Source organism: Asterias amurensis, chromosome 10 (assembly GCF_032118995.1).
Source record: "Asterias amurensis chromosome 10, ASM3211899v1".
Lineage (NCBI taxonomy): Eukaryota > Metazoa > Echinodermata > Asteroidea > Forcipulatida > Asteriidae > Asterias > Asterias amurensis.
The window spans coordinates 7,243,308-7,263,101 of record NC_092657.1 but is presented as its reverse complement, the minus strand read 5'-3'; the positions used below and the strand labels follow the sequence as shown (position 1 = coordinate 7,263,101).

The following is a 19,794-nucleotide window of genomic DNA, read 5'->3' as shown; positions in this document are numbered from 1 at the left end:
TAATAAATCAGTGTACACAGTTTTTAAATGCAAGCAGTGGGCCTAATGGCATGACTTTTCTACCTAAGGTATTTCTTTTGGAACAAATTAATATAAATCGATCTCCGTGGGCAATCATTTTCAGATTCGAAAAGCTAGGAAAGTTCGCATGAGACTTCCCACCGACATTTATTAAGGTTAAACTTTTTACCGCCCAGGGACTTGGCGTGAGTTAATTTAATCGGCTATCGTTTGACCAAAACCCCTTTTTCCCGATACCGAAATAAAAACCATGCCATTAATAAAGCACTGATGCAACCCCCCCCCCACTGTTGTATAGAATTGCCATCCCCAAAAATAGTCCTGACTTTTATTTCCTTTTTTTATTCGATTTTAAAGGACAAAAATCCCTATTGAAAAGCGCTAGTACAGTGGCAATGCTAAACAATGCAGAAAAACAAATTGAAGGCCGGAGCGCATTAATATCCAAACCACGTGTGGCCCCATAACCCTCAACCTAAATGTAGACTGGCTCTCATAGCCTAAAGTTAAGTTCGCCGTTGTTCTGTTGTGAATTCAGTCACAATTTTAGCTTTTCGATTTATATAAAGTGCCCTTTCTATAACGAACAATGAAATCTATCATTAATATGTGTATTAACAAAATCGCATCTACAATATGGGTCATTGATGTGGTTCAACAAGAAATTTAAAGGCAGTGGACACTGTTGGTAATTACTCAAAATAACTACTGGCATACAAACTTACTTGGTGACAAGTTATGGCGAGCTGTTGGTAGTACACATTGTGAGAAACGGCTCCCTTCGAAGTAACGTAGTTTTTCAAAAAAGAAGTAATTATCCACAACAATATTTGAATTTTAATTCTAGACCTCAGAATTAGATCTTGAAGTCTCGAAATCAAGCATCTGAAAGCACACAACTTCGTGTGACAAGGGTGTTTTATCTTCCATTATTATCTCGCAACTTTGACGACCAATTGAATTCAAATTTTCACAGGTCTAATGTTTTATGCATATGCATACACCAAGTAAGAAGACTGGCCTTTGAAAATTACAAATAGTGTCCATCATGTAAGGATACATCTTGAACGAATTTTATTTTGTTTTTGTTGTGCTTTATTTGTCTACATTTTATATTTAAAACTGACGAAACAACGTTTAAAAACCTTTTCCAGAGATATCAGACCCCCAAAACTGCCACTACCAAGAAAATTAACAATTTAGATAAACAAAATTACCGAACAATTAACTAAGGAACTGTGACCGTATTAGAAAATAAACAAAGAAATAGCGCAATCAACCAAAAACAGGCAACTAAAAAAGAAAAAACAATCTAAAGGTAGCGGTGAAACAAGGCTTTAATAAGGATAAAACACATTGTTTTAAGAGTTCAGGATCGGAAGTAAAACTAAATGAATTATGAAAGAAACTTGATTGTACAATACGAATATCTTCTGCTTAGCAACTTTATGAGTTAAGTCTAAGATGATTATTACTGTTTTCATTCATTATCATTAATCGTAAGATGAGCAGGAACATTTAGCGAAATTTGCAAAACACCAATTGAAGCTCCAACATTAATTATTCTACCATTTTAAAAGTAGGTCAATCCACATGCTTCGATAACGGTAGGTTGAATAATGTTCTGTGAGTGTAAATGATGCTTGTCAGTTCCTCGTTGTCTTCAACAGTCCATCACATCAATTAATAGTCCACATCTGTGGATAGACAAGTAAAACATTTCTAATTTTTTTCGATGAACAAAAATAACAATAATTGTTGATTTACTATTCGCAAAAGACACTTGTTGTACTCATAACACTTATGTAATTTTAGTGAATTTATCGAAACTAAGTATGAAATTGTTGTTACCATAAGGTACGCATCGGCCCCCGTCACAATACTCATAATATGAACGGCATGAGCCACATCCACGTCCTGTGGAGGAAAAGTAGAAAATCACAACATAGGTCAGAGTTCATTAGGATGAATGAGTAAATGCGTGCGTACGTGTGCGTATTAATGACGTCACGGTATTTTTTATTTTTATTTTATATATTTTTTATACAATAAAATTTTATACAATAAAAGAATATAATAGATTGGTGTATTAGCCAATAATTAAAAACAGCGACAAGAATTTGAAGTATTGGACTCACACCAAAAACGAAATCCCCGTGAAGTTATAATTTAAAAAAACGTGCACCAAGATGTGAAACCCTTTTTTCTCTTGTCAACTCAACTTTTCAAAACTTTTATGGCATTCTAAATAATAAACATTGTGTAAATTAAATGATAATTGAATTCTTACTTTGTTCAGCAAAAGCTTCTTCTTGCGTGTGTGCTGAATAAAAGCACAAAAAGAAAACATAATCAAATGGCGTTACAATAGTTGTTGATTGTTTGCTTGATGCTGATTGTTTGTTTGTTAGTTTGTTGATTTATTCTTTGTTATTATTGTTTTTAGTTGTGTGTGGTTTGAATGCAAGGTGTACATTGATGCAGTAACCGGCCCCGTATGATTTAATTGACCTGTTAGCTATACAAATTTGTATTGAAAGATTATTCCAATTATGTCAAAGGACAAAATTGAGTAACGAAAATATTATCATTGCTTGTAAAATTCTGTTTTTAATTGAACTTTGTCAGGGCGGTTGGTGGCAGCAGACTGACAATGTATTGTTCTCAGAAATGTGCGCACGCTTATGGCAAGCCATATGCCCAATAATTCGATAAACAGTGTTTATCGTCGATAAACTAAGTTTATCGCCGATAAACACTGTTTATCGACCGATAAACAGTGTTTTTCGAGAAAAACTCTGTTTATCAATTAATAAACTAAGTTTATCTCGATAAACACTGTTTTTCGCCGATAAACAGAGTTTATCGAGATAAACTCTGTTTATCAACTGATAAACACTGTTTATCGACAAACTGTGTTTATCAAGCGATAAACAGAGTTTTTCGAAGTGATAAACAGAGCTTTTCGATAAACACTGTTTATCAAGTGATAAACATGGTTTATCGAAAAACAGTGTTTATCGGGTCGATAAACAGAGTTTTTCGATAAACACAGTTTATCACTTGATAAACAAGGTTTTTTGATAAACATAGTTTTTGATAAACATAGTTTAAACACAGTTATGCGCCAACGCCAAATGCTCATTAATTCGATAAACTCTGTTAATCACTTGATGAAGAGTTTTTCGATAAACTATGTTTATCACTTGATAAACACAGTTTGGGCGATAAACATAGTTTGGGCGATAAACATAGTTTTTCGATAAACAGTGTTTATCAGTTGATAAACAGAGTTTTTCGATAAACAGTGTTTATCACTTGATAAACACTGTTTATCGAATTATTGGGCATCTGGCGTCGGCGTGAAACTATGTTTATCGCCCAAACTATGTTTATCGTCCAAACTGTGTTTATCACTTGATAAACAAGGTTTATCACTTGATAACCACTGTTTATCGAATTGTTGGGCATCTGGCGTCGGCGTAAAACTGTGTTTAGCAGTCGATAAACATAGTTTTTCGATAAACAGTGTTTGTCAGTCGATAAACATAGTTTTTCGATAAACAGTGTTTATCACTTGATGAACAGTGTTTATCACTTGATAAACACTGTTTATCACTTGATAAACAGTGTTTATCACTTGATAAACACTGTTTATCGAATTATTGGGCATCTGGCGTCGGCGTGAAACTGTGTTTATCAGTCGATAAACATAGTTTTTCGATAAACAGAGTTTTTCGATAAACAGTGTTTATCACTTGATAAACACTGTTTATCGAATTATTGGGCATCTGGCGTCGGCGTAAAACTGTGTTTGTCAGTCGATAAACAGAGTTTTTCGACAAACACTGTTTATCGAATTATTGGGCATCTGGCGTCGGCGTAAAACTGTGTTTATCAGTTGATAAACAGAGTTTTTCGATAAACAGTGTTTATCATTTGATAAACACTGTTTATCGAATTATTTGGCATCTGGCGTCGGCGTAAAATTGTGTTTGTCAGTCGATAAACAGAGTTTTTCGATAAACACTGTTTATCACAAACAGTGTTTATCGAAAAACTCTGTTTATCTCCTCGAAAAACTGTGTTTATCGCTTGATAAACATAGTTTTTCGATAAACAGTGTTTATCAGTTGATAAACACTGTTTATCTCGATAAACTCTGTTTATCGATCGAAAAACAGTGTTTATCGGCGATAAACAGTGTTTATCGGTGATAAACAGTGTTTATCTAATTATTGGGCACATGGCTTGCCATACACGCTCAGAAGTATATGATGAGATCATAGAGTTATATAATTATAAGAACTAGAGGGCGCACTGGCCTATATACGCGCCCCGGCTTGCGCGCAGGCGGCCATTTTCTAAGTTGACAAAACAGCTATCTCACAGCGTGTGTTTGTGCGGCCATTTTGTAAGTTGAACAAACAGCATCGCGTGAGCGTTCAATAAAAAAAACCTCAAACGTGAATTTCATATTCTACGCGCGTACAGAATGGCGCGCTTGTCATTTTGCGGTCCCGTCGCGTTTGTGCAAGCAGCATCACCCGTGCGCCCTCTAGTTCGTATATTATACAAATATTGACTGCTTCGAGTGCTATGGTTAAAACTATGACTCCCGAGGTGATCCCCAGAGCGTTCTATTTTCCCGAGGCGAAGCCGAGGGAAAATAGAACGCTCCGGGGATCACCGAGGGAGTCATAGTTTTTAACCATTGCACGAGTAAAAGCAGTCAATATTTGTTTTATAACACCCCAAACATTTCTAAATACTGTACTATTATTATTAAGTTACAGACCTGAATGCTACAATCCACGGACGACGCGAATACAGATTGCAAACACTTTTACTTACTGTGTTGCATGTAGTGTCGTGCAATCCGAAATGGTTACAGACTATTAATTTATCATCCTCGTACACGCAACGGACGTCTGGGTACTGCACGCCGTGTGCTAGTCTGTGGGACTAGCGCACGGCGCCGTGTGCTAGTCTTCGGACTAGTGCATGGCAAACCGACGCACTATCACTCGGCCGTCGTCTAGCAAACCTAAGACATGTCATGTGACGCGCTCTAAACCAATGAGCAGACAGAATACTTGCAAGGGGTGTTATAAATAACGCTATGGATGAGATTGCAAATTTGCGTGCTTACTGTAGCAGAAAAATTTGCTTAAGGCTTAGCGTATTTCACAGGTTAGCAGAAAAATTGGACGGCCATATTGCGTGTTTACCGCGGATTTGCATTGTGACGTCATTTATTTGGTGCGGTAAGCACCGGAAGGTTAGCATGCCTGCACAAAGGTAGTCCTAACTTAGGACTAGTCCTAAGCAATGCTAAGAGATAGGACCAGTCCTAAGTTAGGATGAGTTACTGGTCCTAACTTAGGACCAGTCCTATCTCTTAGCATTGCTTAGGACTAGTCCTAAGTTAGGACTACCTTTGTGAAATCGACCCCTGGGCCCAATTTCATAGCTCTGCTTAACGGTAAGCAAATTTTGTTGCTTACTATAGAAGAAAAATTTGCTTAAGCGTAAACGTATTTCACCAGCAGTTGCTAACTTAAGCACGTAAACAAACTGCGCGCGCAATTTTAGATCGTCTGCTTAAGCGAAAATTTGACAGAAAAATGGCGGGCGAAATAAATCAGAAAGTGGCGCAGGCCGGGGCAAAACCTAAATCACCCCCTTTCTCCGCCGAAATGGACCTGGCGCTGGCGACTTCCTATATTTAGGAGAAGGCGGTCATCGAGGGCCACTTGAAAGGATCGAACTTGACGTCCCGGCACAAACAATCAAGCTGGGAACGAGTGAGGGGGTGTGTGAATGCGTGAGTATTGTCAATGGGTGGCGCAACAGCATAAACCATAACGAACGAAAGTATTACATAAACAGATTCAACGCTACGGTCTTATGTTGTAAAGATATGGTTTTTGTTCAAGTTCTAGGCCAACATACGATGTTTTAACAGTCTAAATTGGGTTGGTAATTTGTTTGTTCGTTGGTGATGATTTCTGGCGTCATAAGCCATAACATAATGCTGGCAATCACGTCATGATTGCCAGCATTATGTTATATCACAGCCATCACGGACGTATAAAACTTTAGTTGTTTTGCTCGTCCATCCAATGCCGTCAACATTTACTGCGTCAACTGTAGCCCCAGCATCCCACTTGTGTGGCCAAGACTAGCTGAACCATAGCTGATTCAGCTAGCCTTGGCCACACAAGTGGGGCTACGTCAACGGCAGACCTCACAATACGTAAGCATTTTATTAATTTAATGTAGGGCATATCTATACTATTAAAAGCGTAACCCGCGCCATCTTGGATTGAAAATTAGAGGGTCCAGTGGCATGGCATCCTTGTGGAAATCAACACGGTTAAGTGTGTGGAATTCAATACGTTTGTGTGGTTTCAGACGTCGGGTTGCAAGTCTACAAAACCCTGACCCAAACTCCCACTTACAAGTCATCTGATTGGAGAAAGTTTGGGCAGCGACCGTGTGTCAACCACTGGTCGATGTTGTTACCAGACTTCCTAGAAATCTTTCTGACAGGCGACTCATTGGACAGTGTTTCGCAGATGGTTCTCCGGATTGGTTCACTCATTGCCCCTTGCCCGCCCACCCGCCATTCGATCCGCCTTTTTTGGTCGGGTTACTTTCATGTTGTACTAAGCATGGTTCTCCGGATTGGTTCATTCATTGCCGCGCAGGGTCGAAAGGGGATCGAAGAGGCTGGGTGCCAGGACAAAACCGAAACAAATCTCACGAATTTGCATTGAATAAGTAACTCACAGATTGATGTTTCGCAGGCGACCATGTGTCAACCACTGGTCGATGTTACCAAACTTCCTAGAAATCCTTCTGACAGGTGACTCATTTGTTGAAAAGATTAAATGGAGAATATTTATAAAAAAGCATTCACTTCCAAACGGCATGAGAATTATCGTGATGGACAAGGATGGGATCAAACGGAAGCTTTATAAATTGGAAACAATGGGTAGGGCCGGCTATAGGTTGGAAGGTGTCTAAGGGAACTTTACAATTAATAACATTTTGGGGTTGGGTGGGGGCCTTACACAGAGAGCCTAACCGTTCCTTACATTCTGGTCAGTGTATTGTGAGTGGTGCGTTGTCTGGTTTTGAGACAGGCCACCTGTTGCTTGGTGAAGGAGGTCGCCGTGGGACCAATTCAGGTTGAAAGTGGGTGGCGACCTCGGACTTACAATAAATCTCCATACAGAAATTGCACTATTGATGCAAAACGTATCTTGCTGTTTTTAAACGATGGACACTATCTTTTGCCAGTAAACTCAAATGAGTACATGAATACCGTTTTAGAATACGGTCTGTTCATGGAGGTATAGTGTTGGAGTTTCAAAGTTTACCCCATCACGGAAGTTTGTGAAACTTATACACGTACGTCAAAGGCTGTGTTGGAGCTGTTAAAAAGAACGTTGCATTATTGGTCAAAGTTGTTAAGCAAAACGACATTAAGTTTCCTTTTGAACAAGTCCATTCACAAAATTGGTTAGAGCAGTGTGTCGGTCAGGTCTCAGAATGTACATTTTGCCAAATCCATTTTGTAGCCTAATTTAGCAATCGGCCGTCGGGTTGGTTACTGGAGATAATATTAACAAAAGAGACCTCATGCGGCTGAATGGGGTACATTTTTAGGAGTTTGTCTATTGACCCAAACTGGACGTAACAAACCCTAAAAATAACTTTACATGCTTTCTGAAAGTGAAATAAGTTAGAGAAAATTAAGGAATGAGGATGAATTTATCGTTTTTATTTAGTTTGTACGATATAGGGTTCCAGGAGAGATATGGGATGTATGGAGGTTTGTTTCTAGAGCAGCGTGAACATGAACGCGGTCAGAAATTGTGTCGTTTGTCGTTAAAATTTCGCGAGATGCAATAAGCCCAAGTGACAATAAACAAAACACTTTTTTGACGTTCACGTTTAGTGCTCCCGTATAGTGCAGCCTATTGACCAGAAAGTTTACAAGACCAATTCAGATAAGAATAAACTAAAAAGAGGCCTACGCTCTTACCGCCCCCCCGAAAAAAACCCAAAACAGTAGATAAATTAGATTTGTGGCACACAGCATGTTCCGAAAACTCGCTTTACTTATAGTGCTGTAGCAACGCTATGTATCGTGGGACGTGAAAATGTCATTTTTTGATGATGTTTTTTAAAAAGGAAATGCAAGCATTATGAATGTATATTATTTTTGGGGGAAAGTTTTGGTAGTGTAGTACAAAAGAAACTTTAGTTACTGCTGGCTATTGGTCAGTTTCACCTATCAACGCTGATATGAAAAACGCGTAGCGTTAAGGAGGCCCAAAATATTAGACCCCTATAAGGCTCACGGGGGAGCCTTATAGTTTCTAGAAGTATGCATAAGGTCGTCGTCCAACCCAAAACGAGGTGGGCGCAGCCACTGCAAGTAGTGGCGGACGTGCGAAATAGCTTCATTTTGGGTTAGAATTATGACGCCATGCATAAATATTGAGAGAGGCGTATAACACCCTCTGACCCACATTACATTTCGAAATATTTGTGTAAAGGATTTTCATCATCTAGCGGGGTGCCGCGCGAAGCGCGGCATCCCGCTAGTGAATGTTATAAACGTAGTCCTACTTCACTTGTTTTATTAAAGGGACACACCGGCCGAATTTTGGGCTACAAAATAGACTAAGATATGACTTCAACGGTCTTCCAGGAATGAAGAAGAACAGTCCTTAAAAAAAATCATCAAATTTAGCCGTTTTTTGAGCATTTTAAGATAAAAACGCAGGTCGCGTGATTGTTCTAACCAAAAAGTGGTACAAACAATCACGTGACCTTCCGGGCTAGTTTTACTTTCAGCCGTCTAAAGTAACTTACTTAACAAAATTTAAATCTTTTGTTTACAAAATTATTTACGAATAATTGACGAAAAAGATCATGTATTCAAATTATCGCTACAAAATGTAAATAATGGTGAAAAATCTAACGTAAGATTCACATCCAAAGAGTCCGTGTAACGGAAGCGTTATATGGCCGCTTTGGTTTTTTAAAATCATTTTTCGCTAAATACGTGACATTTTGATGATTTTTTTTTTACAGCAACCATCTATAAAAACATTATTTATGATTCTAAACCCCTAAATTGCGTAAACGGTGAGCCGGTGTGTCCCTTTAATATTATTAACTTTTTTCACATCTGCAAAAAGTAACAAAACTTGTTTGGCTTCAGCACCGTAGCACTAGCAGTCATGGCAGTGGCACCTAGCACTGCGTTCAGGTTTTGTGCCGTGCCTACAATTTGTTTATCTTTTGAACTACAGTACAGTACAGTAGGCCTAATTCGGTATTTGTCTAACTTTACAAAACAAAAAATCCGGTACCCTTGTAGCTGTTTCTACTCTATGGTTACAGCTGTTGTGCCAAGTACAGTACAGTAAGTGAGTAACGTTTAGTTTAGTTCCAGAGAGCCAAAAGCTTCTGTTGTCTGATATTTCAAGCCGAACATGCTGAAGCCTGCCTAGACATTATCAGGCATAACTATTTCTGCAAAATTCTTTACTCAGTTCTTGCATGTTAACTATTTTCACACGTACATAAGGAAACCTGAAAGTGGTATTAACGATAACTGTGATTTCACTACAACTTCACTGCAACATACGGTGAATCACTGTACAACCATTATGAATATTTGACAAACACAAGAAATAGCTAATGTGCTGTCACTTAACTGTTGAATCAAATAAACATTCAAATATTTGTTTAATGTTTGTATGTAGTGTTGCTGGAGGGAACAACAAAACAGCAGCTCAGTGTAAGGATCGGTACAGAAATTTGGTCCAAGCAAGTAAGTACATCCTGGCTGCCAATTATACCAATATCATTGAAGACAGAATGCACCCATGAATACAAAACATTTATTTCCCTATTGCAAAAATGTACAGAACAACTAGGTCTAATAAAAATATTTATCTTCAAGTACGTGCTAATTCTCCAATCAGATTCGCAGAATGGAGTGGTGATAAAAACCTTTATAACACCCCTTGCAAGTATTCTGCCTGCTCATTGGTTAAGAGCGCGTCACATGACATGTCTTAGTTTTGCCAGACGACGGCCGTGTGATAGAGCGCCGGTTTGCCATGCGCTAGTCCGACAGACTAGCACATGGCGTGCAGTACCCAGACGTCCTGTGCATGTACGAGGATTATAAATTAATAGTCTGTAACCACTTCGAATTGCACGACACTACATGCAACACAGTAAGTAAAAGTGTATGCAATCTGTATTCGCGTCGTCCGTGGATTGTAGCATTCAGGTCTGTAACTTAATAATAACAGTACAGTATTTAGAAATGTTTGGGGTGTTATAAAACAAATATTGACTGCTTTTACTCGTGCAATGGTTAAAAACTATGACTCCCTCGGTGATCCCCGTAGCGTTCTATTTTCCCGAGGCGAAATGCTAAGCAAATTTTTTGTGCTTAGCAGCTATAGCGCTGCTTAGCGGCCGATGTTTTGCTTACTGTGCGACTTTTATTTCATAGAGCTGCTAAACGTAGGCACACGAACAGGCATGCTGACCTTCCGGTGCTTACCGCACGAAAATAAATGACGTCACAATGCAAATCCACGGTAAACACGAAATATGGCCGCCCAATTTTTCTGCTAACCTGTGAAATACGCTAAGGCTTAAGCAAATTTTTTCTGCTACAGTAAGCACGCAAATTTGCTTACCGTTAGGCAGCGCTATGAAATTGGGCCCTGGTATCTGCTGCCAACTAGCGTTCGAAAGACTCTAGTTGAATACATTTCAGTTTTGCGGGTCTGACTCGGGCCCAATTTCATGCCTCTGCTTACCACCGAAGTCTGCGCTTACGAAAACGATTCCCCGCTTACGTGCAAGCGCCTTGTAAGCGTAGAATACCTAGTAATGTGAAGTACGCACGCGCAAAAGCCAAAATTCGCCACTAACCCGTGAAATACGCTTGCCGTAAGCACAGAACTCCCTGCTTCCGTAAGCGCCGATTCTGTGCTTACGGTAAGCAGAGCCATGAAATTAGGCCCGGTCATGACCCGGTTGCATTACGTCACAACAAAAAGTTTACTAAACAGCCATCATTTTGTTAACACAAATTTCACTTTCAAAACAGAGTTTTTGGTGGCATGTAATTTTTTTTTAGGAAAGACATAACCTTAGTTTGTAAAATAAGTAAATGTTGCAGTTTAATAATTATGATTTGATCTTTTCTTAAATCCACTAAGAGTTTTAGACGAAAACAAGCAAGTGAGCTAGTTCAATGATGCATTAGTGTGAATGCTATAGGATTGTTGTCTTTGTTTCATGTTGAGTTACATTGGTTTCTTTAGAATACTCACTGCGTTTATTCAACAGACTCTCAACATTACGGAGAAGCTCCCGAAGTGTCGGTTCATCTGAAGGTAGAAAAGATCAATGCAGAAGTAATTATTAGTGACCTGAGATGATGAATTGTAAAATGCAAACTAAATCAACACATTCATCATGAAGTGCTTTATCGTACTAAAGTGGCCTGGGTACAAAACGATTGCAGTCAAGTCTACTCACCTAGAAACTAATTCGTTGCATCGTTTTAGTAATCAAACATTACGTCTCAACCAATGTTTTACTCTGGAGAAAACTTTAACTAATTTAATTAAATCACAATTTGTTTTTGTACCATGTGACAGAAATTATCGAAGTGTATCGATGAAATAATTGGACTGTAAAAGAAAATAAAGAATGAAAAAAGGTACAAACTTACTCTTTTCTTCAAGTTTTCTTTCTTCCAGGGCCTCCTCAAAATGAACTAAAAACAACAAAAGATAAATCCAGAACAGATGTTGGTTTGATAGTGGTTGAATTCGTTATTCTTTAATGCAAAAACCACATACTCTAAAATCCCCCCCCCCAAAAAAAAAAAAAAAAATAAATAAATAAATAAAATAAAATAAAAAAATAAAATAAAAAAATAAAATAAAAAATAAAAAATAAATCGAGAATTGTCCCGTATTCTGCATGGGTACCGTGTGCCTTAAAGGGTGTATGTACTTTTTATAGGACAAAAAACACAATGTCCACAGATTGACACTAAACTTACACAGTATGAAGATAATGATAGTACAAAGCTTCCCTGAAAATATTACGTGCTGATGTGTTGTAGTTTTTTGGAAATGAGTAAAACAATGTCATGAAAATAATTTTCGTCTCATGAGACCAAAATTATTTTAAGCATTTACAAACGTATTTTCATGATATTGTTTTACTCATTTCTCAAAAACTACAGCACCTCAGTAAGTAAGATTTGAAGGAGAGCTTTCCACTATCATTATCTTCAAACCCTGTCAGTTTAATGTAAATCTATGGACATTTTAAAAAAGTACCCAAATCCTTTAACTACTTCTGGGTCACTTTGACCCCGAATCTGAGTCAGAATAACACAGTTTTGTTCGCGTAGTAATAACCGGTTATAAACAGCCCCAGCTGGTCTTTATTAATTAAACATCCCCATGTGACGCGCCATCCACCAATGGGAATAGCGAATGTGTATTGGGTTTTTATTAATAAACGTTTCCTATGTACCTCCAGTTTCGTAGTTAAAGTTGGTAAACAAAATTGTATATATTTTCTTTTTATAGTTTTGATCAATAGTAGCTGTGTCCACACAGATTGACAGTTTTAACAATATCATCAGTTGAACACGTTTCTTCCCACTATTCTTGCCACTATTGATTAAAAAGAACGTAATGTACAAGAAGTAAAACTCACGATTTTGAGACCTCTTCAAGTCCAGAAGGCGCTCCAAAAGGGCGACCTCATCTGACAATGCAAACGAAAAGAAACAAACATTTTCTGTAGGTTTTCACGTTTTTTCTCTTCAAAATATTGGCGCAGCTTTTCGAAGGTTTTCCAGTTTTCCAAAATATTGGTTCAGGAAATTTGCTGCAGCTTATCGAAGGAATCAGATGCGCTTACACTCCGACAGATGCACGACCTTTAATTTTATTTGTTAATTTATTCATTAATTTATTGATTTTGTTTTTATTGGGGGCAAAAATATTCTAAAAACTCGGGGAGAATGACCGATATATGAGAAATAGATTGTGAAAACTGTTGTTTGTCTTGATTTAATGTTGTCAAAAGAAAGCAAATGTGAGAACTGAATACTGAACCGGGTCACGGGTCCCAACTCATCTGGGTCAAGCTGATCCGGACACTGGTTTTCACAAAATGAACCTTTAGTTCCGATTTTTAGTTACTAATCCAAGATTATTGTGACACCTTTTGTGTCACACTGGTCATGCCCTCTCTGTTCTGGGGGTCTGGGTTAAATCTGACCCAAAGTCTTGTAGAGTTTCTCAATACCCACTTCGCAAGTTCCTTTTGTCAATACAGTTTTTGGTGCCACAGTGCAATGGTAAGTTTGAGGTACAACCTCGAGATGACAGTTTCCTTATCCTTGCACTGCGAAACACTCTGGTGTTAAATTTGATTTTTTGCTATGCCCTTAAAAGGAAATGTGAAACACTCTGGTGTTAAATTTGATTTTTTGCTATGCTCTTAAAAGGAAATGTGAAACACTCTGGTGTTAAATTTGATTTTTTGCTATGCCCTTAAAAGGAAATGTGAAACACTCTGGTGTTAAATTTGATTTTTTCTTTGCCCTTAAAAGGAAATGTGACATGGTGTTAATCACTGCACAGCTTTGAATGCGTTTCTTTTCAAAAAGCAACACCAAAACAGGCATACCCTTTTCAAAAGAAACTCGTATTTAATGGAGTTTCAAAAGTCGTTAGTGTTAAAGGCACACCCATCCACGTCTTCTGTTGAAATCAATTAATTCAACGATTTGATTGTAATAAACACCGTCTAGTCTAGTTGTTCTCAGTTTGTAGGTAGCGACATCAATTAACATGTTTTGTAGTACACCACTCCTTCCTTCCTCTTCCTAACTCGAGATAGGATTAATTCTAGCGTTTCTTGAAATCGGCTGCAGCAATCTTAATGACAGAATATCAATTTGGATTTGATATCAAACAATGTATCAAGTTGTTCTAATTCATGCGATTCATGGAGAGAATAATACCGTGATTTAATGAAAGATGGAACGTTCCTCTCAATGTGAGCTTTTACGTGTTGGTAAATGTGACATGAAATCATTATTTCAAATCATAAACAAAACACAATGACACTCATCTGAGAATGATGTATTGTATTTACCATCTTGGTATGCTGACACACAGCTGAACACAACAATCAACGCTATTAGTGTGTAGCCCTTCATTGTCTCTGTTTAATCGAAGAAGAAAAATGAGGTTATTTATCTAACAAAATTAGGTGAGTTAATATTCAATTTGAGGTTCTTTTTCTTCATCAAAGAATGTTGAAAGATTTCGAATCATACAAAAAAGTTTAATCACTTTTGCAGATATCATAGTGATTCAAAATGAATTGTATGATGTTATATACCAAATGGATAGTACATACACAAGTGATACGAAAGTGAATTGTAAACAAAACAGCAAAATCTATTAGTCCGGTTCCCCAGCCTATGGACGATAATAAAGACATGACATTTAAAACCGATGTAAGACAGCAAATAAGGCCGTTATTATTCCCGTTTAATTCAAGAGATTAGCATGGAATACATTTTTAAAGTAAACTTAGAAAAAATTTCGAAATGGTTTGAAAGAGTCAACCTGTACATCATACACGTGGAAGTTGCATGCAGACAAGCAAAGGTAACCTTTCCATCTGTGTGCTGATTGGTCCGAGGTGACGTTTGTCAGCTGCATCCACACATCACCTCCAACCAACCAAAACACAGATATGGAAAGTATAATAAATAACTGTATCCAATGAAATCACTGGTTCTGTAAACCCAATACCAGTCATTATCAGTGTTGCTAAAACCAGGGGACCAGTCTCGGTAATGGCGAGCGACGATATCATAATTGTTCTATACAACCTAAACCTCTATGATTCAAGCAAGTCAGATGTAAAGAATTGTTGTATCGATTGAACTGTTATCGTGTCTATGGCAAGTCATGGAATCGGCTCTGCTATTATCTGGGCCCAATTTCATAGAGCTGCTTAAGCACAAAATTTTGCTTAAGCGAGAAAATCCTTGCTTAGTAAAGTCAGATTACCGGCCAAGACTACACTCAAATTGTTATTCTAAGTAAACAATAGCTAAATACACGTCATAACCAATGTATATGACATGACATTTTGGCCAGTAACATGTGTTAAATAAGCGAGCTATTTTCGTGCTTGAGCAAATTTTTTGCTTAAGCAGCGCTATGAAATTGGGCCCAGGTCACACGCTACAGTTCGATGATTGATTTATCCTGTCATAATACAATAATTTTTACTGTGAACCTTTTTTTAACCCTGATTTAATGATCCGGAACATAAATACAAATGCATATCCAGACGAAGACATGACGTCACTGAAAACTAATTTCGATGAAGGGATGTGACAATTAAAGTATCCATATTTCCGAGTTGAATAATAAAAAAAGTCAATGTAAGATATTGTTGCACTATGTGAAGTCAAGTAATGTGTACAACAGATCTATAGAGCATGAACTTTAATGCAGACATGATTTTATACATTATACTGCCGTGGAGTAGATTGGAAAACTGGTTACCATTATTTAAAAAACATTTCAGGTTCTCTATACCGATTAGTATCATATCTGGCCACTTTTTTTTTTTTTTTTTACACATGTTTTTACCATGGTTTGTAACAACTAAATGTAAACCATAGAAACGGCTGAAATTTTCTTAATGGTTTCTTACTAAGCAATCAAAGTTTTCACATTCACATTCACGCATGCGTACAGACCCAGTTGGTTGGCAAACGCCATAGAGTTGTGCACTAAGCAGACGCGCAATCGTGTCTGCGTCACGCACCCAATAGCCGTGTACAAAACAGCGCGATGTTCCCTCATTTTGCCAACCAAAACGTTAGTGCGCACGCGCTATGTGCAATTTACATATTTCATGGGAAGGGTCTATGGACCGTTCCGGCTTTCCACTAAGCTCCGCCTACCGCGAACGTGAGCAAGACTCGTGTGCTAACACTCCCAATGACATAGACCTTATCGCAATTACCAATGCGCAAGCGCGGACTGTTGAATGAGGTGCATTGTGGGATAGATATTAATCAAATTTTGCTACCAGCAAGACCACAATGCACCTAATTCCAAGCTTTACGCGCGCGCCCCAGTATTTGCGAAAAGGTCTATTCTGCACGATTCTGCCGCGCGTGCCAAATATACGCGCACACATGACCGAATTTGTCCGACCACAATCATTGCTGTGATTGGTCAAATGGGTGAACGCGCACAGTTTGATTGATAGGCCCAGTTGATGGCTGGATGATGGAAAGACCGCTGATTTCCGCTGATCGGTCCATTGATTTCATCGATGAATGGTTTATGATGAATTAAATGTGCACAGTTATAGGCCACGTTTTTAAAGGATTTCAGTACTTTTTCAAAATGTCCATAGATTTACATTAAACTTACAGGGTTTGAAGATAATGATAGTGGAAAGCTTCCCTTCAAATCTTACTTACTGAGGTGCTGTAGTTTTTGAGAAATTAGTAAAAAAATGTCTTGAAAATACGTTTGTAAATGATTAAAATAATTTTCGTCTCATGAGACGAAAATTATTTTCATGACATTGTTTTACTCATTTCCCAAAAACTACAGCACCTCAGCAACGTAGTATTTTCAGGGAAGCTTTCTACTATCATTATCTTTCTGCAGTACCTCAACCAACAACACTCCAGTATCAAGTTCACCATGGAGCAAGAACATTCCGGAAAGTTACCCTTTCTGGATGTTCTCATTACAAGAAACCAAGACGGCACCCTACATCACAGCATTTACCGGAAACCCACCCACACCGACCGTTACCTGCATCAGCGGTCTTTCCATCATCCTGCCATCAAGTCGTCAGTCAACCGTGCGCTGGTTCAACGGGCTTATACCATTTGTGATCCGGATAGCCTCCAGCATGAGTTGCAGCACATCACCACTTCTCTACAGCGGAATGGATACAACGCCAAGCAAGTAAAGACTAGCAAGCCCGTCCCCCCGACCAAAGGGTCTCCTATACCCAAGGTCAAACACACACACCCGCAGTTAGTTTACCATACCTAGGTCCCCCCTCTCATCGCCTCCAACGCATCTTCAAGGAAGCAGGTATCAAGGTGTATCACTCCGCCCCGAAGAAACTCCATGGCTCTCTCCAATCGCACAAGGACAAGAAGGACCCCTCCGCCCGTGCCGGAGTCTATCGCATTCCATGCGAATGTGGTAAGGTTTATGTCGGGGAAACCGGGCGTAAACTTCCCACTAGACTTAAGGAACACCGAGCACACGGTAGGAGGGGGACCTCGATAAATCCGCCATCGTCAAGCATTCCCACATCGCTGACCACCGAGTGAACTGGGATGCTGCTGAAATCATCGCTCCCATCCAGGCGTGGCACCCTAGACGCATTAGAGAGGCCATCGAGATCCACAAGCATGACACCGTACCCCAAGACATCGGCTTCCACATCAGAGACATCTGGCTCCCCCTTCTCCCGACCAATGGATCTTCTATATCCACGGTCACCCCCTAGGCCCCCAACCATTAGACTGCTTTGGGTCATCTATACCCTCAGTCACCTAGGCCCCACACCCTCACTATCCCCTGTGCTTGTTCCTACTGACACGGTTCAGTGAGCACACCCCCCCACACAACCCCAAGGCTCCACAACAGGTTTCACCACGCATCATCGAGTTCACTTCCCGCCTACATTTCCCGCCTTCGTGCATCACCGCTGATCCACCGCCTAGTACTTAAGCAGCATGCAGCATCAGAGTCCAGCATTCTCCAGAAGACGATCAGAGCATACTGATCGAAACGTCGAGTTAACCCAACGGTTCTTTTCAGAACCACCCCAACTCATTTAGAGATTGTTATTACATGGTGTTACCGCAAACTCCTCTATATATATCATTATCTTCAAACCGTGTAAAGTTTAGTGTATATCTGTGGACATTGTGTTTTTTTGTACTACAAAAGTTACAAAGACCCTTTAAGATGCAAAGTTTAGGGTTTAATGTTTTGGATGTGCTTAATTTTTCATGGTTTATAAACCATGTTTCATGACTCTTCGTTTTTTTCATGTTTGAATGATGATTCAATTTCAATGGTCTAAAAACCATAATAATTCATAAGTGAATTGTATAATCAAAGTTTGTAAATCTAATCATTTAAAGACTGTCGGTTTCCACATTTAAATTAAGATGACTTCCTACCTTTGTAATGACTTCTTCGCTTGAGTACTAAGATGACCGATTCAAACAGTATCGTCAGAGCTCTGTAGTTTCAGTTCTAGTACCGTGGAGAGCCACTCCTTCAACTGAGCTTCAGCTACTTCCAGGGTCTACTTTTTAGGCCCGTTTTTTGGCTCAACAAAAGACGAATTTCAGACGACAATAAAGGGCTAAATGTAGGTGAGGTCATAATATTGTGCAGATTCTGTGTACACTATTTAGAGAATAAAAATCTAGGCACAAAGAAGCTATTCATGATTGTTATTCAAACTATTCTACAGAAACGTATTGCTGCCATATAAATAATGTTTTTCTCTCTCTTATGTAGACTTATCGTGTACGTACGTACGTACACGTTAAGTTATTGTGTACGTACACGATAAATCCAAACTTACCGCGTCCAAACTTATCGTGTAAGTGCAAACAAGTTTGGATATATCGTGTGCGTATACAAATATTGACTGCTTCGAGTGCTATGGTTAAAACTATGACTCCCGAGGTGATTCCCGGAGCGTTCTATTTTCCCGAGGCAAAGCCGAGGGAAAATAGAACGCTCCGGGGATCACCGAGGGAGTCATAGTTTTTAACCATTGCACGAGTAAAAGCAGTCAATATTTGTTTTATAACACCCCAAACATTTCTAAATACTGTACTATTATTATTAAGTTACAGACCTGAATGCTACAATCCACGGACGACGCGAATACAGATTGCAAACACTTTTACTTACTGTGTTGCATGTGGTGTCGTGCAATCCGAAATGGTTACAGACTATTAATTTATCATCCTCATACACGCAACGGACGTCTGGGTACTGCACGCCGTGTGCTAGTCTGTCGGACTAGCGCACGGCGCCGTGTGCTAGTCTTCGGACTAGCGCATGGCAAACCGACGCACTATCACACGGCCGTCGTCTAGCAAAACTAAGACATGTCATGTGACGCGCTCTAAACCAATGAGCAGGCAGAATACTTGCAAGGGGTGTTATAATACACTATAACTAATAGTGTACGTACACACATGATAAGTTTGCGCTTATCGTGTACGTACACGATACGTACACGGTTAGAGAGAATGTTTTTTTCATGTGGCGGCAATACGCTTCCGTACTATTCACCTCTTTTGTTGTAGCAAAAAAACAATTTAAATAACGTCAATAACAATTTAAAGACAACCAACCGCTTTGTTGACTAAGCAAACAAAAATGTCCTGGAAAAGGTAGGCTATGTTTTTTTATTGGTTTAATTTTTCTTACACTTCTTTGTAGCTCCCGTATTTTGCTCAACAAAAGACAAACTTTCAGACGAGATTAAATTGCTGAATGTAGTTGAGGTCATATTCAGATTTGTTGTACTCTATTTAGTGAATTTGTGAAAAGGCTGCCCCAGGCGAGGCTTGTTATTTAC

The 19,794-nt window shown here is 38.9% G+C and overlaps 1 protein-coding gene across 1 annotated transcript; it reads right to left on the bottom strand.

Moving 5' to 3' along the window:
* Window positions 1-1,124: 1,124 nt before the first annotated feature.
* On the bottom strand, window positions 1,125-18,508 carry LOC139943220 (uncharacterized). Its single transcript, XM_071940029.1, has 8 exons — window positions 18,371-18,508; window positions 14,269-14,337; window positions 12,817-12,867; window positions 11,813-11,857; window positions 11,409-11,465; window positions 2,312-2,344; window positions 1,873-1,938; window positions 1,125-1,718 (listed from the first exon to the last, which is right to left on the bottom strand). Exons 2-8 carry the CDS (start codon window positions 14,330-14,332, stop codon window positions 1,705-1,707), a joined length of 330 nt encoding a protein of 109 aa, XP_071796130.1. The 5' UTR covers window positions 14,333-14,337; window positions 18,371-18,508; the 3' UTR covers window positions 1,125-1,704.
* Window positions 18,509-19,794: the final 1,286 nt, after the last annotated feature.

Bases quoted from the DNA above. Each gene is read 5' to 3' on its own strand.
- LOC139943220 (XM_071940029.1), bottom strand. From the start codon at position 14,332: ATGAAGGGCTACACACTAATAGCGTTGATTGTTGTGTTCAGCTGTGTG. The intron at 12,868-14,268 runs GTAAATACAATA...TTGCATTGTCAG, and splicing joins TGTGTCAGCATACCAAGATG to ATGAGGTCGCCCTTTTGGAG. The intron at 1,939-2,311 runs GTAAGAATTCAA...TTTCCTCCACAG, and splicing joins AGAAGCTTTTGCTGAACAAA to GACGTGGATGTGGCTCATGC.